Source organism: Molothrus aeneus, chromosome 9 (genome assembly GCF_037042795.1).
Source record: "Molothrus aeneus isolate 106 chromosome 9, BPBGC_Maene_1.0, whole genome shotgun sequence".
NCBI lineage: Eukaryota > Metazoa > Chordata > Aves > Passeriformes > Icteridae > Molothrus > Molothrus aeneus.
In genome coordinates, this window is record NC_089654.1 from 26,351,553 (window position 1) to 26,379,250 (window position 27,698).

Genomic DNA, 27,698 nt, shown 5'->3' on the forward strand with positions numbered 1-27,698 from the left:
TAAGCACAAATTGACTCCAGTGTTGTCAGAATCCTGCCAGTGAGTGTCTGGAGAGGAGCCAGCACCAGCTGATGAACCCCAAAACTCATGAGTGACAGAGCCTTCCACTACTTCCTTCTGTTTTAGGCAGAGGTGGAAAATCATGCTGGGTTAGTTTTGTTTTATTTATTTGATTTTTAAAATAACTGCTTTTTTTCCAAAAGGACTCAGGGGCTATGAACAGCTTGGCTGTACATATGAGAACTGTAAAAATTGCTCTGTAGTGTTTGCTTTAAGATGGTTATGGTGAAATGTATTGCTTTGTTAAAAATAGTATTCAGTTCTTTAAAAAGTGATTCACAGATTAGGTTGTGGTGGTGTTAGTAAGGGAATTGCAAAAAGATCAAGTTTATAATGTGGCTCTCTTGTGTTCCTGGTGTACTCCCTGGCATTTCAAGGCAGTCTGCATTGTGGCTGCTCCTTCTCTTGTCTCATCAAAGGGACTTCCACAGTCAGGAAGTGAGTAAAAAGAACTAATCTGGTTAAAAAGATGTACTTCTATTTCTCTTTTTTCTGTTCCCTGAGGTACTCTGATTACAACAACTTCCTGACCCAGCTCACTTGCCTGGCCATGTGGATATGGGCTCAGTCCAGAGGAGGAAGTTGTGTTGGCAGGGGAGAGAGTGGAGCAGTCTCAGGTGTTGTGATGTCCTCAGCTGGGACCTGGCTTTGTGGTCACTGAGTTAATGGCAGAAGCCAGTGCTGCTAGAAGAACCTACACTGTGGGTTTGATTGACTTGTGGTGAAGGTAGCAATGATAGTAAGGGTGGGGGCTCTGTTTTGTTCTGTCACTACTGTCTTAGATTGATTATGAAGCCATGGTGTAATTTTTTATTGGCTTTTGACAACACTAAATGGACTCAAGAGCCATCTATGTGTCTGTGTTCTTCCATGGGCCCACAGCAATTGCTGTGGGTTTCTTCTTCTCTCTCCTTTGTTCATCTGTTCTGCTCTCTGAACTTTCTGGTGAGTTCTTAATTTCAGGGAGTGATCTCAGCATTGTTAGGGGTTTTTGTAAATTTGTTCAGCTCTAATTTCAAAATAATTAGTTGTATATTGCTATTACCTCTGCTGTAATAGGAAGGCTATTTCAAACTTGACTGACCTTAGTAATTACACACTTTCTGATTTCTAGTCTAGATTAATTTGTCATGGGATTATGCTCATTTTATGCACCCCATGGACTGATAGGTTTTATTGGCACTCTTGATCTTGGTACAAAAAAAAAAAGGTGTTTTTAACAAAAAGGATGCAAAAATGTGTGGAAATACACCATGGAAGGTTTGTTTGCTCTTTGGGCCACCAGCTACACTAATCATTCCTGTAATAATTCTCAGCTTCTCCCCATGAATTTTAATCTTGACCTATTAAGTGAGAATTAAAATGCACCTTTCAGGCATTAACACTGAGCTTCCTGAAGGTCCTTTTAGTGAAGGTTAAGTTGTTTTCAAGTATATTTTTATAAGATGTGTTTTTTGAAATTCATTCCTTTGGCAGTTTGTTCCAGTCTCAGTCTTACTCTGTTATACTGGTACAGCTGTTGAAGGAGCCATTATTGTAAATTGGATTGGTGAAGGGATTCTTTGTTCTTTGATGGAGTCCTAGTCCATAAAAAAGACTGACATGTTTGAAAATTATTTATTTCACCTTTTTTCTGTATTCTTAACTTTAAAGAGAAACAAAACCAATGTGTAGATCATTAGAAAAGCTCTGTGGCTTTTAAGGTGTTTATTTAAATTTGCTGTCAGGAGTGTTCCCAGAGGGGTCTTTGTGATGCTGACAAACTAGTTTGTTGGGTGTGACTGTTTGTAAACAGAACATAAATACGTAAATGGGGCACCAAAATCTGCTTAGTAAAATAGATTGCTCTGAGAGGTGAGTAAGGCCCTTGTGGAAAACATGTTAGATTGTCTTTCATGGAATATTTCTTACTCTTTGGAAAAAGTAGCATAACTGTCTTTCTAATGTTTTTAAGTGGTCAGAGGGAAAAAGCAGCTTTTGCCACAATGAGATGGGCCACAGCCATCTCCTTTCCTACTCTTGTCACCCCTGTATCATGAGCCAGAATATTGAAGAAAGTGTGGGTTTTTTAAGATCAAGTAGGCTTAAAAGTGCAGAATTTTTCTGATGCTGAAAACATGTTCCTTGTTTGTGGGGGAAGCACAGCAGTACAAAGGGAAGAAGTTCTAAGGGCAAGAAGATAAGAGATAGGTACATTTCTGTGTACAACACTGGATGTAGGCTGACTGTATGTACAGGAGAACTGGAATTTTGAAACACATGATTGAAAGTAATAAACCTGATGCAAAACCTGCTGAAGGAAAGTTTCTAATATAGAATAATTGGCAGGTCAAATAGTAAATTCCTAAAACAGAGTCATTTAGGTTGGAAGGGGCTTCTGGAGGTCACCTAATCCAGCTCCCTGCATATATTAAAGTAGGAGTAATTTAGATAAGATTGTTCCAGCCTTTAACACTTTTCTGGGCAATCTGTTTCCACATTTGACTGCACACAGTGATTTTTTATTTCCTCCCTCCCTTTAAGCTAGTTGAAATTTACTTTCCAACTTGTGTCTGTTGCCTATTAACATGTCAGTGTCCATCATCCAGAAGAGTCCAGTTCTCTTTTCTGCAGCCTTTCATTAGAGAGCTAACAGTAATAAGGATTCTGTAGAGCTCTTTTCTTGAGCAGATTGTGCAAACTCAGTTCCATCAGCCTCTCATTGTACACCATGTGCTCCTGCCATCTGGGCAGCTTGGCCACTGGACCTGCTCCAGAGTGTCTGTGTGAGTCCTGCACCAGGGAGCTGCACTGCAAACACGGCCTCACAGGTGCTCAAAAGAGGGGACTGATCCTTCCCTGGGCCTCCTGCCTGAACTCCTGCATACAGCCCATGCTGTGCTCAGGTGCCTTTGCTATGAGCATATACTGGTGACTTGTTTTCAGAGTTTTGTCTGCTGGGATCTCCAAATACTTTTCTGAAGAAGTGAGTCTTTATCTAGTTCGTGTTCAGCCTGTCTTGTCACAGAAGGTTGTTCTGCCACTGATACAGGACCCAGCACTTGCCTTCACTGAACTTCACAAGGTCTTGCTGGTGCCTTTCTCCAGCCTGGCCAGGTCTGAGTGGAGCTGACCACTCCTCCCACTTTGGTGTCATTGGAAACTTCCTGAGGATGCAGCCTGTCCCATCATCTAGATGATTCCTAAAGATATTGGGTGGTACTGCTGGTTTCATTCAGGTGATCCCTACAGGATGCCACTGCAACTGCTTGGATGGAGCTTGGTACAGCTGTGGCTGTTCTTTCAGCTCAGCGGTCCAGGCAAATTCCCAAACACCTCACTGCTCCCTTCCCCCATGCCTGTCTCACCAGTTTGGCTGTAGGGATGCTGTGGGAGACTGTTGTTAATGGCCTTCTGTGTCCTGTGCTCTTCCATCCTCTGCTAAGCCAGTCATCTCCTTGCAGTAAGCTCTTGTGTTCTTCAGGCATCATCAGTCTTTGGTAAATCCCTGATGGCTCTTCTCTGTCATCTTCCTGTGCTCCTTGAGCAGAGGGATGCCCTTGCAGTAAGCTCTTGTGTTCTTCAGGCATCATCAGTCCTTGGTAAATCCATGATGGCTATTCCCTGTCATCTTCCTGTGCTCCTTGAGCAGAGGGGTGCCCTTGCAGTAAGCTCTTGTGTTCTTCAGGCATCATCAGTCCTTGGTAAATCCATGATGGCTATTCCCTGTCATCTTCCTGTGCTCCTTGAGCAGAGGGATGCCCTTGCAGTAAGCTCTTGTGTTCTTCAGGCATCACTTGTCCTTGGTAAATCCATAGAAGCTGTTCCCTGTCATCTTCCTGTGCTCCTTGAGCAGAGGGATGCCCTTGCAGTAAGCTCTTGTGTTCTTCAGGCATCACTTGTCCTTGGTAAATCCATAGAAGCTGTTCCCTGTCATCTTCTTGTGCTCCTTGAGCAGAGGGATGCCTTCCAGGAGGATTTGCTCTATAATCCTCTCATGGACTTAGGTTAGGCTGGCTGATCTGTGGTTGCCTGGATCCTCCTCCTTGCTCTTGAAATTGGTTGTGATATTTGCCTTTTCTCTGGTCAGAAGGAGCCTCTCACAGTCTCATGGCCTTTTCAAAAAGTGGTAGAGTGTGATAGCTCAGCTATACTGGCCAGCTCCCTCAGGATTCTTAGATATAGCCCATCTGGTTACATAGATTGTATATTTTCAGTTTCCTGAAGTGCTTCCAAACTTCATCTTTCTCTTTTGGAGGGGACTTCTCACTCCAGCAGACTGCTGCTGGACTCAGGGGTCTGGAAGGCTTCTGAGTGGGCCTTGCCAGTGAAAACTAGGGCAAAAACAAGCTAAAAATGTATGTCATCCTACTCCATGTACTTTGTTAACAGGTGACTTGTGACTTGTTCCACTGAGCACAGAGAGCACTTCTCCCTTACCTTTCCTTCTGCTGCCAGTGTTTATTTTTCCTAATGCCATTTTAAACCTTATGTCTTTGGGCTGCTCTTGGGTAGCTTCTCCAGCATCTGCCTGCTGGGTGCTTGTGAAGCAGAGATCAAAACTTTTCTATCTGGGAATAGGTAAAACTTCAAAATTAGTTGAAGTGTTGGTTAATGAATGATTCTAACCTCAGCTTGTTGTGGTTGCATGGAAGATTTCAGTTCCCCCTAAACAAGCAGCAAGGAGTATCACGCTCTTGGATAAGGGGGTAAGCCCTGCCTGAGATGTAGAGTGCAATTTGTACCAAGGAGACAAAGCAATGAGAAAAATGATCCACAGCTCTCTTTTTTTTAAATTAATTTTCTTCCCTCATCACTAAAACAACTAACTCCATGTAGAAATGTACATCTTCAGTGTATGCCTTGCCCCTTTCATTGAAAAGGAGATGTTAATATTTAACAGCAAGATGGGTGGATAAATATTTAATGCCATCTGTACATAAATGCTTCCAGTTGGAATTAATATAATTATTTTCTGTTGATGCAGGAATCCATTTGAGAAATCATTGGGATAAACTAAAATTTTGGAAATTGAAGCATTTTTTATTCAAGACAAATAAGGGAGTGAGTTCTTGAGTTACAATCTGTGCAGACAGTATGAAATTATGTTCTTGGTTAGTTTAAACCCTCTGCATGTGCTTGATGTATCCTACAGTTTCCTGACTGGTGTAAGTGGATTCCTGCTGATGTTCTGGTGATTCAGTGGTATGAAGGTAAAGCCTTGGGTATGTCAGTTACTGGTCTGGCTGCTCTGTCCAAGTAGGGCTTTGGTATGGATAATATGGGTAATATTTTTAGTCTGTGTGGACTAGAAATACCCTTTTTAGCATGCTTGGGAGTTCTGAGGTGTTTTCTGCTATAGTAGAAAGATTTTGAAGTGGAGTTACATTTTGATGCAAAACAGTGCACATTAACTGTGGTAATTAATGGTAAAATTATAATCTGCACATTTGCCATCATGTGTGATCTTTCATTTTACATTAGGCTACTGGCAAACTCTTAAATAGCAAACCTAATTACTAATAATGGTAGACAGCTTCCTGTCTTAATTGCTCAAATTCTTGGTATCTCCCACATGATTTCTAACTGGAGAAGAAAAGGTAAAAGGGCAGAGAAAAGGAAAGAGAAAGGTATTTTTAAGAAGCAGTAAACTGTCAGGACAGGATTTCAGTAAGTGAGTGAACCTAAGAGTGGATCTTGAAGGCCATTTGCTAAATGGCTTAGTAAGGTTTCCATGTCACTCTTGGGTTAAGAAATGAAATGAGTTGGTTTCTATCATACAGTGTATCAGTGCACAGGTGAGGAATGAAATCAGTGTGAATGTGACTGACAACAAAGCCCTTTCTCAGCATGTGCTATAAAACTTGTGCACTATTAATTCTTTTGATGAAAGAAATCAGTTTTGAATAACCAGTCATGACCAATCCGTGGTCTTCTCTTGCAGGTAAATAAATAAACACGACTCTCAGAATGTCTCTTACATTTTGTGTGTGTGTGTGTATTTATTATTTATTTATTTATATTTTCATCACCAAAACCTCTGTATGTTCTATTGCAAGGTGTGATGGTACAAGTTTCCAGAAGAAAATTACTTAGTCATTATGGGATAGTCTTGAGGTTACACTTCTTGTCAGTGGTAGGTGATGCTTAAACCTCTGACTTTCAGAGTGTTGGGCTAAGTTGGGTAGCTGTGCTTTCAGTTCAAGTATTGCTGACCTTTCTGATTAGGCCATGTCTATTGTATGTACCTTAAGTCACACAGCCACAATTTTGCGGGTAGAAAGCAAATTGCAGATGCTGATCTGTTGCAGTTGTCCATGCATATGACTTAATTTATTTTGTTTTGGAAGGAAAAAGAATGGGAGTTGAGGCCTTGTCCAAGAATCTTATTCAAAGGATTGACTTTTAGTATAAACTAATTGTATAGTTAGTTTTGATAATCTTTGCTACTGTTTAGGGAAATGGATCCTGTTCTGATAAATTGGTTTTTGTTTTAACCAGAAATTAATTTCCTCTTTTGTTCCCTACAGTGTTTATTTGAGAAGTAGTTACATTTGAATGCTTTGCTTTTCTGCTGAGTACAATTACTCAGGAGGTGATAGAGCTTCACAGTGGTGTAAGAATGGCATGTTTCCAGGTGGGTTTGAATGTTTGGGTTATAAATTTTGTAGCAATCTGCCTTTTCTGAAGTTCCTTCAGTGGAAAACAGTTTAAAGATGATCAGCTTAAATATTTTGACTTGATTACTGCACTTTGCAGAGATCTGGTGTCTTGTTAGCCTCTATTTCAGCATATTAAGTAAGACAGTTTGTACTTCAGTAATTTTAATCTTACTTTCAGTAAGATAGTTTGTAGTACAGTAATTTATACTTCTATTGCCTATGCAAAATATTACTGTTTTTTTCTGATATTTGACAGAATTATTTTGCTGAGGTCCACAGATCTATTGCAGTACACAAATTTGTAAAAAATACAAATACATTATAATTTTAAAAGTATGTATGTGTTATTTTTCTCTTTGTCTTCCAACTCTTTATTCTTGTCCCAAGATTTTAATTAAGGGCAAAGGCTATGCTGTGCCTTTTCAGTGCTCAGGCCTCTGCAGGCAAATCAGTTTGAAAATAAAATGCAAATAGTCTAGTGCTTTGTCTCTTCCTGTGTGTATTTAGATACAAAGTACAAGGTCCAGAATTTTAATTTAGAAGTTGGTGGAGAAATTTGGAGCTGACTAAAATTTGAAAATAATTGGAAAATAATTACTTTTCTTTGTATTTAAGTAAGATATTGGTGTATTTCCCTTTATTAAGAGTTTGAATGCTGCAAGCTGGTATTTTTTTCCTTAGAAGCTTGGAGTTTTTTTAATTCGCTGTTACTGAGAAACAAATACTGGATTATATGATTTAGACTGACTGACCTGAAATGCATGTGGCAGGAAATGGATTTTTTTTTCTCATTCTGTAAACCTTTCATTTTATTTTGTTCCACTGGTGAATGCTTTCATAATTTCCTGTTACTTTGAAGAGAACTCTCAAATAACTGGTTGGTGGCAGTGCTGCCTGGCTGCTGAGTTTGGTCTGTGTTCTGTGCATTGCTGTGCTCACTTTGGTGCTTGGTAGTGAAGTGTGGTGTTAGCAGAGAAGGTAAAAAGATTTGCAGCTTTTTTTAAGGCCATTTTCCACCTCCTGCATCTTCCAGACACTACTGAAACCTGGGTAGGTTTTCAGTCCTTCTGCTTGAACTTAAGTGTTTGTGAGCACAGGAGTGCAAAACAGCAGTGGAGTTGAATGAGAAGTTTTTGTGTGTGCCAGCAGTTGTTGGTTTTGGAGTTTTTGGAACTTGGGTCAGGCAGTCTGGTGACATTGGTCCCTTCTGTTTCTGTAGACAGTTTGTGTTTGCTCACAGAGGTGCACTCACACCATAAGAGGTGTTTTTAAGCCTGCCATACTTGATCCTAATTGTTGAAAATTACTGTTGGCAGTATAAACTCACAAGAAGTCAGGAACTGATAACTAGAATTATTCTTGGACATAACTGTTAAACAATTCTGAGGAAACAAGTAAGGAATGGAAGTCACCAACTGGTTTTTACATTGTTTTGAAGGTTCAATCTTAGTGTTTATTCCTATTAGATGTGGATAAAAACTGTGAGGGGAAGTGAGTTGATCAAAATGTCCAAGAAAATATTTTTGTCAAGTTTTGAAACAGTAATGTGAAGTTGGAAGTGCTCCATAGTTTTTTGGACTAATAGTTTGCTATTGACCCTTATCGCTTCCCCTTTCTGATTCTTCTTTTCTTTCATCACATAGAGATATCAGTAAGTCACACTGAACATAAAGGGGTCAGACTGAAGTGGGGTTTAGAATCGAGCTTTTGACAGTAGCCAGAGAAATCAAAGGGTGTAATAAGACAAATTTAAGTCTCTCCCAGTTTCTCTCTCTGGCCTTTGTGATTCTGTTGTTATTTCTGGCAGTAGTTGAGCTCAAGGGATTCATTGGGGAGTATGGACAGAGCAGGTGAGTTATTGTGTACATTGCCCAGGAAATTCATGTGAGGTGCCACAGCAATTCTGCATTTGCAAAGTGCATTTGTGCAGTTTATTATCATTGCTTTTGCTGGGGCTGCTGAACACCCCACTGATGACTTTGCACAGAGTTGATTCTGACTCAGATAAAGGGTGGGATGCTGGTGCTCTTCTAGGTCACTCTTCATATTCAGGTTAGTGTAGGCACACAGTTTGGGGTGATTGGGAGTGGGGCTGGCCCAGCCTCATCCCCAATTGGTTACAGCTGTGAGCAGCACTGGCAGCAATGAGCCGGGGCACTGAGCAACCACCAAAGGGAGCAGAGGGCGCACAGGTGCAGTGTGTGAACATGAGGGGATAAAAGGCTGGGCTAAAGAACAAGAAAGGCAGCTGCTTGCAGCCTTCTGAGGTGGTGTGGTGGTGCTCTGTGTGGGCTGAAGCTTTCTGACATTGTATGGTGGCACTCTGTGTATCCTGGCCATCCTGACTGCACCGTGTGCTGTGACAGGTTTGGGTTCTTTGCATTGAACTTGCTTTCCTTATTCCATGGTTTGTTCCTGGCAGGGCAGCTCTGCCTCTGAGGCTGATTGAGGCACTCTTGCCTTTGGTAGTTGCAATCTCTTACCTGTGTGTTTGACCTTTCAGTAGCTTGTCCATAGCTTAACACTCTGAACTTAAAGGAGACAGGGGCAGGATGCTGAAAGCAAGGTTGTAGAAGAGATGGGTTTATATAACCACTTCTTAGAGCATGGCCCTTTTGTTTGACCATTTCACCTTTCTGTGATTTTTTTTTTTTACTTTTAGATTAGCTGCCTGTGACTTTGTTTGTTTCCTTAAGTAAAAGTATTTTGTGGGAGTATTCAGTATGTAAACACGGATAGTAAGTTTTTACGTCTGCATTTAATGACCACCATGCATCATTTATGATGAAACTGATGGTACAGTGTGGTAATGTTTGGGAAGCTCTCTGAAACTTTGAGAGAGAGACTCTGATTAAGAAAAAAAGGCACAGTAAACACAGATTTTTGCCTTCTCATGTCTTCTTTTATGCAATCAAGTGAATATATCAAACTATAAATATGATGAAGCACTTAAAATCCAAACTGCTCTGGATAGCCAGCCTCATCAGATAGGTACTGGATTTGTTCATGACTGTTGGCTAATGTGAGCCAAGAGAATTGCATCAAGAAAATTAATGATTTCTGCTGTATTTTTGCAAGATTTTTTTGCTGTTATTTATTCCCAGAATGCACATTGCAAACCTCAAGGTAATAATTGTCATAACTTCCAATTCTGCCTTGGAGGAGCAAGGATTTTACTAACCCTGGAGGCAGTCAGTGCAGGGCAGGGAGTCAGGATTTCTGGTGGGTTTCAGTGCTGTGGTGCCACAGGATAAGGCACTTGGTTGGCACAGAAGAGGACTGGCACCTGGGATCTCTGCTGCCTTGTCTCATACTGCTCTTCCATATGGGCTCTTTTGCTCTACATCATGTAATTATTTCTGGACATAGCAGCATGTGAGGAAAATTCCTGGTTGAAATATTCAATTTATTTAATGGGCAGAGGTCATTCCGCTGGCTGCATTAAACCCACACTGTTATTTTTACAGGTAGGGAATAAACCATTGAATAATCTCCTTAAAACAAGGATTGCATCATGCTTATGCTTTCATCTGGAATATAGGTCATTATATTTTTGAGTGGTGATACACTTTGGTGACTTGGCTGGTGATTGGTTTCAATTTGAATGCTGCCTGCAAGCATCATGTAGCAATGACAAAAAAAGCAACTTGGGTTTGCCATCTCCAGCTTTGAAAAATTGCATGCTCTTACTTGCTACTGTATATTTTCCAAAGTTAAAAAACCAATTACCAGCTGTAGAAATTAAAGTGTTAGCTTTCAGTTGATGTCAGGGAAACAGTGTGAAAGTGTTCTAGAGTTGCTTTATCCTTGAGATAGAATGAGCTTTTGCTTAAATGAGTAAACCTGTTTGCCAGAACCTGATGTATAAAGTGTGGTTTGGTGGTTTATTTTTGTTTTTAATAAATTACACCATCCCTATAGAGTAGCAGAAGAACACTTACACTGTTGTACTCTTTGCAAGGGAATAACTGTAGAGGAGGAAAGTTTCTCCTAAGTTGCTGAGAATAAACTACATTTCCTTAGGTTGGTTAAACACTAATTGGATAAGCTAACATCAGCTATGCTTTGAAACAACATGAATCAGTCTGTGGCAGGAAGAGGCAAGTGTGTGCTCTGTTCTCCTACTGATGTCTCTCTTCTGTGTATGGACAAATCTTAGGCCTGAAAATTTATTTAAATAATTGTTCAGAAGAATCCCACTGCCTTTGTTTTGTCTGAGGTGCAGCTTGTCATCCATGACTCCTGCTTGCTCAAGTTGTACAAGTAAACAGAAGGAAGGCCCCCAGTTTGCTGGGAGGCTGCCTTTGTAGCCAGCAGCTTTCCTGATATGCTTCCACTTACCTGGCATTTCATCTAATGTTCATGGTGCTTCTGCCACCCAATTTGTACATTTTAGGGCTTGAGATCAGTTTTTTTCAGTTTGCCTTGCTTGAGTCATGCTCCATATGCCCACCATTCCTATGGGAATGGATCTTTACCTCTGTGGTTTTAACTTTAAGCTAAATAAAAGCAGTATTTTTGTCCCTCAAGCAGCTCCACAGTGTGACTGTGTAATATTTAAGTGGTTCAGTGGGTTGTGTGTCACACAGAGGTTCAAGTCAGGAGAGCTGGTTCTCTCCTTTCCACCAAATGTCTCAGTATTCACACTGAGGTGTGTTTGACAAGTGCTGCTTATAATTTATTTGAGGAGAGGCAGATGTAGTATGTTTTTGAAGGAGAACAGACATTTTCTTGTTTGTGGAGCTCTCTTTTGATTCTGTTTTTCTTGAATTGTTGTTCTTTGGCTATGAGATTGATTTTTGGCTATTGAAGTATAAAAAGATCTGGAAAAACCTCTGTATCTAGGCACCCAGTACAACAATTCCAAACAGTTTGCCATCATGAACAGACTAATTATTTGCTGTTGGTTACATAGTGAGGGTTTGCTTTGTCAGAGGAGACAGTGTTGCCAAAATAAGCTAGTGGTTACTTTCTGGTTGTGGGGTTTTTTTGCTTTATTTTTTGTGGCTTTGTTTTGATTTTTGGTTTTGTTTTTTTTTAAGTTGAAAAGATTTTTGTTCTTAACAGTGCTTTTCTGGAAATAAGGATTTTTAATCTACATGTGTTTAAAATACAGTGATACAGCTCTGTTGCTCATTAAGTTAGTTTTATTCCTGGGAAATCATATCAGTAAGCCAAATAAATGGTTGTTTTTTCCATTATGTTCTTTACATAGTGTTTCACTGCCAAAGATAAGACTGGGAAACATTTTGTGGATAATACAACAGTTTGTAGTATGAGCACAGAGACAGTTTCTCATAAAAAGATTACACAGAGAGAAGTTGGGATGAAAGCTGAAATTGTGGTGCTTTTGTGGTCAGTGAGATTTAAACACTGACATGATTTTATGACATCCAGAATTTTCTTCTGCAAATGTCAGTCAGAATAGAGGGGTTTGGAGCAGCTGGTGAGTTGTACTGTCTCAATGTAGAGAATCATGGAATTTTATCAGGTTGTTTAGTGTTTCAGGGAAGAAGCATTGAAAAGGTGAAGCTTTGTGTGTTTGCAGCACTTGTGGCTTTCTGGGGAAGGTGTCCCCATTAAAGGCAGGGAGCTCATGGGGTGGGAGCCAGGCTAATGCAGAGTTTAGATACATTTCTGTTCTGTGTTTGTGTGTGAGGCACTGTCCATGTCCTGTTCCCTAAGGGGTGAGAGAGTCACCACACCACTGCAGTCATCTGGAAATGTGAGTCATGGAGTGATGGCAAGGCTGGTCAGTTTAATGCTCATTTTGCTGTCCTGCACTGTATCCTGTCGCTCAAAAAAGGGAATAAATCATGCTTTTTCATGTATATTTCTGCTTCAATTAGCAGAAGACAAATTTCTGCATAGCTCTGTTGGACCTTCCCCTTCATAAAGGTCCCAGAGATTCTCTTGGGGAACCATAGTTCTAAAAATAGGTATAACTTATTTCCCAGTTTTGGGGTTTTTTTTGCAGTTTGAGATTGTCAGGCAAACTGTATGGCCTTGAAGCCTGCCTTTAATACAAGTCTGTCTTTAATACAGGATGATTTTGTTTCTCTGCTAAAAAAAAGTATTAATTAGCTTGCTCTTGACTGTCTTCTTTCAAGCAGGTAAGAAACTTCCTTTCAAAGCATGTTTCTTGTTGCTTGCTGAAAATAGGTCAACCTTTATCTCCCATAACTGCTGGTCAGCCTTTATCTCCCTTAATTGCTGCCTTTTCATAGCTCCACATTTTCTGATTTTTAGGTGCTTGTAATACTGAAACAAAAGACTTTTTTACTTTCCACAAACCAACAGGGACCTGGAGGAGTAACTTTGAAATATTTATTGAACACAAACTGGAAGTAAATACAAAAAAGTCTGATGCCTACTTCAGAAGACTGATTCATGTAAAAATTATGTTTACTTTTGGAGACCAGTTTGCAGAGGAATTTTTTGAATCTATCAGGTCTGCAAAGCAGTTTCCTTCAGGAAAGTCAGTGTCTTTCCAGAACCTTAGATTCTTTCTCCTGGCATGATGAGTGTGTGTTGCAGCAGTGCCTTGGCCTGTGGTGCTCAGCAGTCCCATGGATGTACATCACTGCCTGGCTGTTTGTGTTGTGCACGTGATGTGTTTTTGCAAGTCTGGGCTCAGTTTGAATGCATGGAAGGGTTATGGAGGGAAGGAATCAGGAGGGTTTCTGTCCTGTGTCCCTTGCTCTGATTCAGTGCTGAGTCCCCCTGGCTGTTCTAGAGTCACTGTTCTTCACCTTTCTTGCTCTTTAATCACTTAGGCTGCTTTACAAAGGCAGCTGTAGTGAGCTTGGGGTGTCTCTCTGGAATGAAGTGGGGAAGCTGCTGGGTTTGAGCCTTCCACAGCTTAGTACTGAACATATGTGAAAGTAAGTTCTGATCACTGGACCCAAAACAGTTCTAGTATGGCTTAGTTACCTTTTATCCAGGACTGTGTATAAGCAAAACACTGGGAGCTGATGCACATCAGAGAGGTTGGCTTGACCAAAACTACATCATAAAGCTCACAGAGAAAAGCAGCAGCTTTTTTGCAGTCCTGTTGGCCCTATGACTTAAAATTTGTTTTGGAGCAAGAGCCACACACCATGCCACACTTCCACACACAGTCTCTCCTAAAACTATGTCTGAATAATTTCTTTGTATTTCAAAAGTTCTTTAGTCCTAAAATCTGTTTGTCAGAAAACCTTTTCTGAAACCCTTATTTTTAAAAAAAAAAAATAATTCTTTTATCAGAGTAGGCTTTCTTTCACTGAATTTAGAAAAAATTCCTCCTGTGCATTTGATCCTTATTTTTTTTTTTACATGTGTGTGATATTATTCACCAAAGGATGGGGGGAGATCCTTCTCTATAGGAAGGAGCATGACTGTTCAAGGTACCTCTTTTGTAGCAATGACTTCCTCACAGTAGCAGTACACACTTCTGAGTGTTTCCTGCTGTGAAGAGAACTTTGACAGCAGAATTTGTTGTCATCTTTTGGAAGATGCTGTTGGAGGACCTGCTCTGACTCCTGGCTCTGAGGATTTGGGAAGGCACCGTCTGACCTGAGGTTGCAATCCTTGGATCACCATTGGCAGAACAGAGTGTATTTTTCATTTGGAACTGAACTCCACCAGTAACTTAAACTAAACTCCACCAGCAGCTCAAACTAAGAAACTGCCTTGGGGCTGAGGCAGCTGAAGTGCTTTGGATTTATTCTTTCCTGTCCCTGACTGGCAGCTCCTCACTGCTGGTTGCTGCCCTCAGAGAAACTTTAAGCTGGTAAAGCAAATGCTGAACCTCATTCCTCAGGATTCTGAGCCAGCATTCAGCTGTTGAGGTCATTAGGGAGTAAACCTGATGTGATTGTGGACTGAACAACTTCTATATGTTCTGACTAATGCTGTCAGAAATAAATTCTTGCATTCTTAACTTAAAACTTTTCCTCGAAAAGGACAATTAAAAGAAATGAGATGCTTGAGTTTAGTAGTAGGAGTCTGCTCCTAGATTTTGTTCGTGTCTAGTATGTCAGCTGTCCTTTTTTTCTTTACATGTGTGGGAAAAGGGAGGTTTGAAGTGAATAATTTGGTGGTGAGTAAAAAAGAGGACTAGAGCCAATGGCACAAGGGAAGTGAGAGTGACCATCCACTGACTGCTGGTGACTGGAAAGTCCAGAGTGCATGTCTCTCTTCTTGTTACTAAAGAAAAAAACTGCTTCAGATGTTTCTCTCTGCCTCAAAAAATATTAATGCATTATTCTTTTAGAAAGATTTTTATTCTTTTTACTGCTTTTCCTCAAAAGCACTTGGCTGAAGTATTCGATCATATGTCTTTATAATGAAAAAATAGAAAATTTTTCTCTTTATGTAGCTTACTACTTAAGGTGATGTAAATTTCAATAGTCTTCATGAGAATCACAGCTATACTCCTGAGTAAGGTTTGTGTTAGAGTTTAAATTGTTTTGTTTGAAGAAATGACTTGGTCATGATAGTTCATCTCTGGCATTAAAACCTATTTTTGGTCAAAGACTGATCATAAAATATGGTGTATAAAGCTTTTCCTAAGTGCCTGGTCTGCTTGTGTTTGTGTTTTACTGCCAAACTGAAGCTGAAGTTTTGTACTGCAGTGGGAGAGGGGAGCACTGGCAATAGGTTGGAGTGGTCTGGAATGAAGGGTTCTGGGATTGATCCAGTTAGTGTAGTTGTGTGTAGAAAAAGGTGTGTGTCTGCACTGGCTGTGGTGCTTTAAGCTGCTTGTGAAGGCAGGCTTGGAGTACACTCTTATTAAACACATGAAAGGCCTTGTAACTCAATTTCACAGCATGCTCTACACTTTCTTGCACTTGCTTTTATCTGACCTGAATAAGGAGCTCCTCCCAGTCATCTAATGTTTATAATAGTTACTTTCAGATTAATATTTAGGAAGCAGAAATTCTCTTAATCCCCAGTTACCCATTTGGGGCAAGAATAAGTATTTAGTGCATCAGTATGCTTCTGTATTTGCATGATCCTACTTTTCTTTGGCTTTACAAATGGTACATTTTTCCTCCTTTTATTATTGAAATACTGCTACAGAAAACACTTCATAGTCCACATGGTGCCTGTTGGTTCTTACTTTTTCACAGAAAGAATTGTTGGTAATCTGATGTTAGCAATCTGCATTTGACTGATGATAAATAAAGTAAAACCATTTTTCATTGGCGTTTCTGTGTTACTCTCCCATGAGTTAGCTCAAAAATTAAATTTAATTAGACTAGAACACAAAAAACTGTCAAGGTATGCAGTGGGAGGAAGAGTGGTCTCCGATAGCCTGGACCTTTGCTCCTAATGTGGCTGACAGTCCCCTCTTTTGTTTTTTCCAGTGCTGATGTCACTGCAAAGATAATGATTCTTCAGAGTATATACTGTATTTGGGGACCATAACTAAAGGCCTTTCATTGCCTTCAAAGACTTCTGTAATACCTGACCTTCGCTTTTATATAGAGGATTTACTTTGAAATTAGTATTTTGAGCTAGATTTGCTGTTTATTGCAAACAAGCTCTTCAGCAATGTTTTTACAACACTTGTTAAAAAATGCATGTAGTTAATATAGTTTGTGTAACGCACTAAAAATCTTGTGTGGTAAAGCTTTGTCTTTCTCTTGTCAAGGAAATCTTTAAAGCAAAGATGCTTTTAAAAAGTTGAAGCAAAACCTAATGCAGCAGTGAGTCCATTATGTAGGCTGGGTGGAACTCAGCTTACATCATTTGTCAGGAAAATATTCCTGCTTGTGCTTGGTCTGGAGCTCTGAAAGGTGCCAGAGTGTGTGAAACTGCTCATCCAAATGTGTCGCCACTCTGAGTATTCCAGCTGTTGTTTAGAGGCACTTCTAATGAGTTTTTATGCTGTACAAGTCAGTTATCTAAAGAACTTGAATACTTTTTTCTGGGGTTCCTACATGTGATGCCCTCAATGGGTAGATGGGTAAAACTGTGGCTTGGTTAGGCAAAGGGCAAAGCTTTTTGAGGAATTGCATGTAAGTTATGCTAAGCCAAGTCTTTGAAAGGGCAAAAGCATGTTAGCTGTAGTTTCAAAAATCATAGAAAATACTACAGTATTGAAAGTTGTCTAGTTCCTACAATTGCTTTTTCTGGTTTGAAATTGCTAAACTTTCTGTTCCTGCTAACATCCTAAGTAACACCTGTTCAAAATGGTGGAGAACATGCATGCCGTTGTTCTTTCATGGGCTGTTTTTCTGGTTCCCTATAGCTAGACCTAAGTCAGCATTCTTGCCTTGATCACTGGGTGGTTGGAATTGGAAGAGAAGCAAAAGTGGTGCAGTTCTGCTCCTTGGTGCTGCTGGGAAGGGCAGGGTGAAGCTCAACCTCCTCTTGTTCCTGCTCACAGCAGATGTGGCTTGAGCTGTTCCTCCTTGGGCACTTTCCAGCCTCCCAAAGGTGACAGGCACAGATTTTTTTCCCCCTGTGCTGTGACTCACCTGAACTCTGGCTCCTGAGCACAATACATCCCAGCACTCAGCCAGAGCAGTGTTGTTCAGGAAACTGGAATGGAAGTAGACCATATGTTGAAGTGCATGCTCTTTGTAAAGTCTGAAAATATATTTTCCCTTTTTTGACACAGAAAATATAAAAATAGATAAGAAAAAAAGGCTGAGATTCAGCTCTTAATTCTCTAAGGAATGAGGGAAGACATTCTGAGTTAATGTAGGTCATGCTGGCTTTATTTGGTGGATACCTACAGTAGGTGTCCTCATGCTGGCGTGCTTGGAATGTTTCAGCTCTGTATTGTTATATGAACTTGTAATGTATAGACTGAACAGTATTTTGCCCTTTCTCTTTGTTTCTAGATTTGGGTTTTTTTCCCTTGTGCAGAGATAGGAAATTTTATTCTTGGTTGCCATAGTATTTATAGTTTAGTTGTTTATATTTTATATTTATAATACTTATGTTTGTATTTTTAAATGGTATGGTTAATTTTAACTGTTGCGGAGGGTTTCAGGGAAATAAGGTGAGAAGGATCTGGCTGTGATTTAGTATCACTTTAGACTTACTAAACTAAAGCCCCTAACATAAGTGATTGCTAAATAATGTTTTTATGTGGAGAGCATACACTTAGTATGCAGTTTTTGGGAAATTAGCCTTTGGGTAATCTGTATCTTCACATGACCTTTGTGACACTCTGGGTAAGGTAAATACCTGTAAGAGGGAGAACCAAGGGCACAAATCAGTGAGGTAGAGGAAGCAGACTATGGAAGATTAAGAACAGGGAAGTCAAAGCTCTGGGGTGAACCTCTTCCTTTGTTATCTGTATGCATAGATAACAGCCACTGCTGTTAAATCATAGCTATATTAATTCATATACCAATGAAATCAGAGTTTGAGGAATACAGTTGTATAATCTTAAGTATTTTATTATACCATAATATCTTTATATTATACCTATTAACATACTGTGCACAACATCAAAACTAATTTTTTTTTATGTCATTATTAGGTTCTGGTGGCAGGAAGAGAATACTGACCTGAGATGGAAGTCAAAACATCATTTAGCAAAGCCAGCAGGATTCCTGAGACTGTATCCACGTTAATTAAGGAAGAATTTGTCTTGGTTCATCAGAAATCTGAGGATGCCTCTGGAAATGATGAGAAGCCACAGCTAAAGGTTTGCTCTGATTTTATTTTTAAATGTGTAGCAAGGTTTGTATCAATGGAAAGAGTGCATAATTGTTGTGTGGTTAAGGAGAGTTTTAGACTGCAATTTTTGTCCTTGCTGGCTGCCAGTGAAATGAACAGCTTGGATTAAACAACTCTGTCCAAAAGTGGCAGTTCAGATTTTCTTTTAATTAAAGAATAATAATTCTTCTTTGGGAGTTAGCTTTGTTGTATTCTGTGGAGCTATACATGAGTAAAGGACTTTCCAAAGAATTAGATTCAGTTTAAAGCTTGATATTCTTTATTGAGGGATCAGAGATTGTTATCTTAAAAGCATGTAATTAATCTGTATAGGAATAGATTACACCATGTCTTGCACTTTAGTTCCTAATTTAGTTTTCCTGCTTAGTGCTACTTTAGGCATGAGTAAGATCTTTGCTAAAAGTTTTCTAGTTTTCTATGTATAAATAGCAGAATATTTTAGAACTTGGGTGCACAGCTGATTGGTTAAATACAAATCTCACCATTTGAGCTGTAGTAGCCAATGTACTGGTTTTGCTCTGCTTGGAACAGCAGGAATTTATTCCACCTGAAATGACAGTAAATACCTAGTCTGTCTTTTCTGTACTGTTTGATGGTTATTTACAGCTGATAATTTCTGTCTATGTTAGACATTATCTGCTTCTTTAATCTAGAAAGAGGCTGTTGGACTGGAGGCAGAATCCATGATGCAGCATGGTTTTCTTTTGTCTGAAAAGCTGGTACTTGTGAAAGATTCTATTTTTCTTTTAGGGAGTGTATATCTCCAATTTTTTTTTTTCATTTCCTTAGGCTTGCACCACTCTTGTGTGGGAAAATTGGTGAAGCAACTGAAATGGGCTGGATATGACTGAGAAAGTAAAATTTTCTGTAAGACTAATTATAGCAAAGTGTATTGATCTCTAGTCTGAAATGGAGGTTCTAAATACACAAATCTGTTATTCTAAGAGAAGTCTGTAGTTTTTTGATGGATGGTTTTTTGGATTAGCAATGAGAACATGTGCATTTTATGTAAGGAAATATGACACTGGTCCGTATTTAATTCAATTTTATTGATTCTGGTTTGTTGTCTTGTTCAGCAAAGTTTCTTAACTTTTGTAATCAGTAAGACTATATATTTGAAAACTAATAATGAAAATAAAACTACAAGTACCTTCAAAAAAATCTCATCTCCTTCTGCTTTCCAGGTATTTTCAAATGGAGATGAGGAGTTGGAGAAGGCAATGGAAGAGATCCTGCGGGATTCTGAGAAGGACCATGATGTCACTGCACTCCCAGAAGGATTCAGAGATGGCAGCGGCCAGGCAGCTGCAGATGGGTCAGCAGGACAAACAACCCAGCCAGCTTTGCAGCTTGTGTTAGACCCTTCTGCTACAGGTATTGCCTGAGTGCTTTCCCCCTTCATCACACATGGCAGTGTTGTTCTCTATGCAGTTTCAAGTTAACCCCAAAATGAATATAAAGCTTTCCAGAGCTTTGTTCCAGAATTGTGTTGGAGTATACCTAGGGGCCTCCTCTTATTTTTGGTTGAAGATTATAGATAAGAATAGATTATCATCAGATTGATACCTTGAGCTGCTCTGCTTTGGTCAAAATAACGTTCATTTTTCCTTCAACCCAAGGCTTAGTTGGAACTGAGGATTGTATGAGTTGCAGAGTGGATGATAATTGAGGTGGATCTGCTGCTGCTGCACCTCAAGAAATTTCAGGGCAGTGTTCATGGATAGTGCTACCTGCAAATGAAATACACCCTGAGCAAACTGCTTGAACTGGCCATCTCTGATGGTGTCACCAGGCAGCAGTAAGGCTAGGATTTGATATTTGCTAGGAGTCATTGTGGTACTTGCCTGGTGTATAAAGTTTTCATGAAAAGGGGAGGACTGAAAGCTTTTAATGTAAACTATATTGTATATATTTTAAGTAAAATATATTGTAGCTTTTTTAGATACATATTGAAAGCATGCAGTATAAAAATACATGCATTCTGTTACTTATATTAGGAATACAATGCTGTGGACATTTTTTTTGTGCTTTAAACTAGAATTCTTTTTACCTCAACAGCATGCAGGGGACTTCTGTGGTATTCTGTCAATTAATTCCCATAGTATGTGTTGGAAATAAAAGAAATAGTTTATATGAAATGGAAACACCCTTCTCTTAATTACATGTCTGCTGTATTTCTGAGAAACTTACTGTCTTACTGTTTGACATTCTTCCAACAAAACCCAGCCCTTAGCATGAATGAACAAAGAAATACTTGTAGATATGTTTCTCTTGCCCCACTCCAGCCCCAACAGGAATAATTCAGTTTTGCAGCCTTCATGATTCTAAGTGTAATGGCAGTGTCTAGTAATAAGGAATAGAAGTAACAGGGCGCAGAAGGGTCCAGTGCTAGGTGATCTTCAAGGTCCATTCCAGCCCCTTAATGTTCTGTGATTCTGTGACTGCTTACAAAGATTCAGAATGTCTGTGCTGTGTTCCTGTGATGCTAAAGAGAATCAAAATGCAGTTTGTCCCCATGCCACCCTTGGAAACATGAATTAGATTAGAACAGACTTCACAGTAATATTAAGCTGTCAAATGGATTTCTTGCTATTGGAGCTGAATTGTCTGCTCTCATGTCCTTCCCTGGAAGATGTAGGAGATTTGGCTGTGGAACTCATTGGAAAGAAAAAATGTGTGGAAATAAAAGCAAATGGCTAAAAAGTGTTTTCTTCATTTTCAGAAATCTCTGCACCAAGGCCATCTTCTCCCAGTGAACCCCTGGAAGAGGACAGTGTGTTGTTTAACAAACTGACTTATTTGGGTTGTACAAAGGTGTCAGCCCCACGGAATGAACCAGAAGCTCTGCATGCCATGGCAAACATGAAGTCCTCAAGTCAAACTCCTTTACCTGTAACACTCTATGTCCCAAACATTCCAGAAGGCTCTGTAAGGTAACACAAGAGTTTCATTTGTTGCTTAAGCAGACACATAAAAAGTGGTTTCTCACTTTGTTACTTGCACAGGGGAGTAGAACTGCTTGAATTTGTGCCTGAGGTTCTTGTTGAAGACACTTAATTTTGAGAAATTCCTCTGAAGCAGCAAAATGTGTGCTCAGATTTACCATGGCTGGTGCTGCCAGCTACCACACAGTGTCAACAAAAGCATCTCTTTCTACCTTAATATCTGTTCAAATATGACAATAAGAGATACTGGAAAGGGAGAGCTGATAATACCTGTGCTCTCCTGACCTCCCTAGTCTGTCAATGCCTCCAAGGTGCATGAGTTGCAGGAGTCCTTCTGGCCTTGGGTTTGCTGCAGAAGTGTCAGTTTGGACTCTCCCATCTATGTTGCAGAGTTGAGGTGCCAGTCTCTGCTCCCAGCCATTGCTGTGCAGAAGCCAGCTCTGACCCATGTCTGTCTCATGATGCCAGTGCTCACAATCTCTAGAAAATATTTACTTTCCCCATGTGAGAAGGGTCTTTAATAGTGGTGAGGGAGTCAAAGATTCTTGACCAGGGTGCACTAAACATGAACCTGTAGCATTTTTGCATCCAGAAGTAAGGAACATCTCAATATCCAAGATGTTTATTTCTAAGCTCTGATATCAAGGTATCTGAAGGATATGATTGGATTTCCTTCCTTGCCTGAACTGTGTTTCTGTATTGATTATCATCTTGGGGAGGAAGAGAAGGACCTTCAAGAATCTGTATTATTTTCTTCCATTTTGTTCTTTGAACACAATTTGAATTTCATTTGACATCAGAAAATACTGTATTTCTGTACTTCTGCAGTAGAAATAGTCACCCTTATACAAGATGTAAGGTGTTCCATGCCTATTTTTACTCGGTGTGGCCACTCAGGAGGGTTGTTTTGCAAGTGAAACAGCAGGTTCCTTTGACCTTTAATTTCAGAGGAGATCAGTAAATGTGGCACTGCCTAAGAACCTGCACAGAACTGAAAAGTTGAATCCACATGTGACATAAAACATTCCATCAAAGCTTAGGTGATACTAGTGTTGGCTTTGAGGAGTGTGTTCATACCTGGTGTCTGAATACTTGTCCTGTGAGGTTCCAGTTGTGTCCCACCAAAATTACAGTGTGCTGAATCCTCCCAGGGCCCTTCTTGCCTTTAGATTAGTCCTATATTTTTATTGTTACAGACTTGGGATTTTAGGGGACTAATTTTTATTGGTCCTTGATGTGAATGTGCATATGGATCAGTAGTGAAAAGATAGAGGAGAACATTTGTTATTCTCTAAAAGTCACTATCCACCAGCCTGTTCTGAAACACCACTCCTGCTTTTAAGTTTCTGAAATATTCTTTGGGTTCTGTGTTTGAGTATTTTAAATTTTTGGGTGAAGTCTTAGATCTGTGTTAAATACTCACCTGAATGTGGCAGCATTTGCTAAGTTGTGGTGGTATTGTTTGCTAAGTCCTGTTGATTCTGAAATCATTTTCATAATGATTTTTTAAACAGCTATTTAGATTCCCTTTTAATGTTGCATTTTCTTTGTATACAAATCACATTTTTAGGGTTTTCTGTGATTTCTGTATTTCTTCTTCTGTGTTTTTCACAAGTAATGGCCATTGTTTACTGTCTGATCTAGAGGTACTATATTTGTCTGTATTATGGCATACAAAAGAAATTAAGTCAGTGTTACAACCAGGAACATTTACACCTTTAATTTGTAAAGCATAACATTTCTGTTCCTGCTACCCATCTCATCTTCTTGAATTTAGCAGTAATTAGAGTTTAGATTCTTATTTATCTAATTACAGAAGAGCCTTTCAGGTAGGCCTGTCTGTTTTACTGACCTGTTCCTTTTCTTGCCAGAATAATTAATCAGTTGAGCAATTCGGAGATAGCCTCGTTTCCCATCTATAAGGTGTTATTTTGTGTGAGGGGGCAAAATGGGACTTCAGAGAGTGACTGCTTTGCATTTACTGAGAGCAGCTGTGGGACAGAAGAGTTCCAGATCCATGTTTTCTCCTGTGAGATTAAAGAAGCTGTAAGTATTCTGGGGTGTGCAGTGACTGGGAAAAAGGACACAAGTGTTTGAAGAGGTCATTCCCAATGTGGAAATTATATATAGTGCCTTGAAAAATGTGTTAGCACATATGAATGAGTTTTGCAGAATGTGCAACTAGTCATACATGAAACTCATTCATATGTGCTAACACATTTTTCAAGGCACTATAAAATTATGATTTTAAGTTTTTGCTTTTAGTATTTCAAGAAAATTCCAAATTGCACTGTAATGGGAAGATTTGGAAAGCCCCTATTTGGGGCTTTTGCTGACCTCATTTAGGTATGTTTCATACTGAAGTTGCAATGTCTGCCTTTGGAATTAAAAGGAACCATGTTACAGTACTCTCCCCTAAATATTTTAGGAAGAACTGTGTGAGAGTCTGGGAGAAAAGAACTTTGTAGGGTGGAAAAAGAAGAAATCTCCTTGGGTTTTGACATCTGCCAGAGCAAGCTGTATGTTGTGTTGTTAAAAACACAACTTGAAAAGTACATTATGCAGGTCTTCTAATGAGCTGCATTCCTAATCTCTAATCTAATTTATATTAACTCACTGAGCATGACATGAGCAGGGAAGGTATCAGGAATGGAAATAGGAGAGGTTGTTACTGAAATGGCTTGGTTACTGAACACGTGATGTTGAGTGCTTTGTGGTACATGAGGCATGATGTGTGTTCAGTATAGGAGGCAAGTGATTTTTGACCTTCAAAAACATCACAATGCCTCATTCAAAACACCCTCATTTTTGACCAAAATATTAATGATTTTGCTTTTCTGCAGGTCAGCCGAATTTTGTATAGTTTCTCCACAGCATTCAAGCGTTCTTCCAAACAAGCATCTGATCATGTGAAGGACTTTGTTCTTCCCACACCAGACAGTGATGTGTACACTTTCAGTGTCTCCTTAGAAGTCAAAGAAGATGATGGAAAAGGAAATTTTAGGTAATCAGAATGGAAAGGGAAAAGCAGAAATCTCTTTGGAAAAAGTGCACAGCTACTTTCCGCACACACAGCTGCTGTGCAACAAAATTCATTTGACCTCTTTTCATGAGCAGAAATGCTGTAAATAGGAAGCTGCTCTTTTGATGATTTTCCAGTTTTCTTCTCTGTGTTTTTTCTGCAAAAAGATTAAAATTCAGGATACCTTCTTCAAGTGAATATCTCTTCACTGCATAGTTTCTTTTAGGGATGCTCAATGGATGCCTGTGCAAATGGAAAAGATAGTAAGAAGTATTTTAAAAACTTTAATCAAACTAAGTTTGAGTAAATACAGTTTAGTGGTTTCTTTTCATTTTCTAAAATCTAATGAATTTTGAATTAATTTAAAATTAGGAAGCATAAAATCTTTTCTGTATTTAACAATTCATGTTCTATACCTGCTGAAGGATGTTTCTATTATTTTAGCCCTGTGCCAAAGGATAGAGATAAATTGTACTTCAAGCTTAAACAGGGAATTGAGAAGAAAGTGGTGATCACAGTTCAGCAACTTTCCAACAAAGAACTGGCCATTGAAAGGTAAAAATCTAACAAAAATGATGAAGGTTATATTTTTGAAAGAATGGTATTTAATGTAGTTTGCTCTGACTTGGCAAGAAAAAAATGTACCAATAAGACAAAGTATGATTGCACAACAGAATTAATGCCACCAGATGGCAATCTTAGCAAAAGAGTAACAATGGGAGAATGTGTTTGTAGTGAAAAGGAAATTCAAGATAACAGGAGAATCAAGAGAACTGCCCCCAACCCTCCCAAAATCTTACTGATCTCTTGACTTAGTTTCAAGCTTTTACTTCAGAATGGAAGCTAAAGTTTTACACAAGAAATATACAGTAAAATTTTGTCATTGCTTTTATGTTGTAAAATTAGGCTTTTGCTACTTATTGACTTAAAAAAATTATCTATTTTCAGTGTAATTTTAATTTAAACAGTTTTGCCTTCAGGATTCACTTAATGAGGCATTTATGAATAGCATTTGATTATTGCTTTTCTCCCCAGTGTAAAACTATCTTTCTTAGAAATTAGCTTTTATTTTGGTGGTGTTTAGAATATTCAGTTGGGGATGTTATTTTTGTCACCACAAGTTTTGCTGTGTAAAAGTTATTTAATTGAAATGACATACGCAGGCTTGTAAGTAATTTGATGTTCTTACTCCTGATAAGATTAAAATTCAGATCTGATGAAAGATGCATGCAGGATACATCAGACTGAGCTTCTGAGCAATTTAATGTGTCTTCAAAAGTACTTCAGAGAGGAAATTACAATGCAAAAAAATATTTCTGGAGAAATTGGTCCCTGATCTAAAGATTTGAAAAATCTTTTGTTGTGATTTTAGGAGATCAAACTTGGTTGAGAGAGAGTACTCCCTCCTGGTGTTCAGACAGAGCCTGGTTTGAGTCAGGGTGATGCAGAAAGTTACTCTCATGCATTACTTTGGCCCTTCCTGCTCTTGTGCCCTGTTTGACCTGGGTTTTGCCAGTTTTTATTTGGCTCAAAGCAGCTGAAGAGATGGTGTTCATTTCAGAGTCATGTGTGGCACTACACAGCTTCAGTCCCACCATGGGGGATGTCAGGTCTCAGTTGTTTATAGGATTCAGGAAGAAAATTCTGGTTAATGGTCAGGGGCTTTAAGGAAGCTGTTGTTAAGAGTGAAATAGCCTTTCATTGTCAGAGATGGAAGGATTGACACTCTTCTCAACACAGTGGTGTTTGCATGTCGTTTGCTACCAGTCATACAGGAGAGTGAATCCTGAGTTATGTAGGTATACCTTAGGTTAAAGTGTAGGCTGGTATCCTTAGAACTGCAAAATATTAAAAATATTGGTTGGTTTCTCATTAGTGGTGGAAACTCTTCATGATCACAGAATACCAGAATGGTTTGGGTTGGAAGGGACCTTAAAGACCACCCTGCTCTGTCATGGGCAGGACACCTTCCACTAGATCAGATTGCTTCCAGCCCTGTCCAGCCTGGCCCTGAACACTTCCAGGGGTGGAGTAGCCACAGCTTCTCTGGGCGGCCTGTGGCAGGACCTCACCACCCTTACAGGGGAGAATTTATTCCTAATATCTGATGTAATCCTGTCCTCTGACAGTGTGAGGCCATTCCCTTTTGTCCTGTCATGCTGTTAACTTAATGCTATCAGTTCTATCCATGGGTAGCATTTGTATTTTTATAAATTAAAATATATGTTGTGAATAACAATTACAGTTCTTTTCTTAAATTTTCCTGCTGGTCTAGAAAGTAATGGAGTATGTGCAATTGCCAGAGCTGCTTGGTAGCTACCTTTAAGTGCAGAAATCCAGCAAGTCTGAAGTGAGACTGAGGCCCACAACCTGTGCAGGTCATTTTAAATCCTGGATGTGTGGTTGAGCCCCCTCATGTCAGAGGCTGAATGTGCTGACAGCTGTTTCTGTAAAATCCATCTTCTGCAAGTGAGGGTCCTGACCTGGTCTGAACTGATTTTCCTCTTTGAAATAAGAGGGAAGAGAAGCCCTGACTCTTCTTGCAGCAGGATGCTGCTAGGCATCATAAGTCTGCTTCTGTGAGAGGCAGGGGTTACTTGTTCCTGACTCCTATTCTTTGGGAAACATACTTCCCAAAAATCTTGGCTGTCAGACATCAGAACTTGTGTACATCTGAGTGATGAGCAGCATCTGGAAGCTGTTGTCTTTGAAAGGCACAAATATTTGGCCATCTTCTGCATCTTGGCCTTACATTTTTCTGTAGTAGCTGTAGCAGGAGCTGGTGCTCCCCTGCTACTATCAGTTGTAGCTCTCTCTGACCTATTTCTGCCCCAGAAACAAGAAGTAGTAGGTATGCTGTTGGTTCTGCCCAGCTGAATTAGTCTCTCAGAGAATCTGGTTTGTGTGGCTAAATCCAAATCCTGGATCTGAGCTGCCTTGGGTGCTTTACATGGCACTGTGTTATAGATATAGATAAATCCAAATCCTTGTCTACTGCTTTATTTACCACTTAGATTTTTGTGATTCTAGTAGTGAAGGAGTATGGAGAACAGAAAATACTGTTGTGGATGTTAAGTGTAATGAGGTAAAAAATAGAAACCATATACCCCTAATGTAATAGGAGAAAGCTAGGTGAGGTAGTGATTGCATATCTTGAGACTTTTCTAGTTTGTAGTGATACTAAAATTTTAGTTGCTGGTGTTCATATGTCCAAGCAATATTGTTCAGCATATTACTTAGTTCTAAAAGTCAGTGAGAAAAACCAGTTTGGTTATCAGAGAACCAAACAGAAGAGAAATTCTTCCAACAAAACTCTCTGAATTACAAGCCCAATTTTCCATAGTA

At 39.4% G+C, this 27,698-nt stretch overlaps 1 protein-coding gene across 1 annotated transcript in view; it reads left to right on the forward strand.

The window, feature by feature from the left end:
• Positions 1–27,698, forward strand: part of RABGAP1L (RAB GTPase activating protein 1 like) — a 232,786-nt gene that overhangs the window by 1,487 nt on the left and 203,601 nt on the right. Inside the window, exons 2-7 of the mRNA XM_066555794.1 lie at positions 18,187–18,354; positions 19,571–19,760; positions 21,109–21,319; positions 23,203–23,377; positions 24,175–24,335; positions 24,798–24,908. Of these exons, the coding sequence (XP_066411891.1) occupies positions 18,220–18,354; positions 19,571–19,760; positions 21,109–21,319; positions 23,203–23,377; positions 24,175–24,335; positions 24,798–24,908 (983 nt within the window). The 5' untranslated portion in view covers positions 18,187–18,219. The remainder of the gene's footprint in view (positions 1–18,186; positions 18,355–19,570; positions 19,761–21,108; positions 21,320–23,202; positions 23,378–24,174; positions 24,336–24,797; positions 24,909–27,698) is intronic.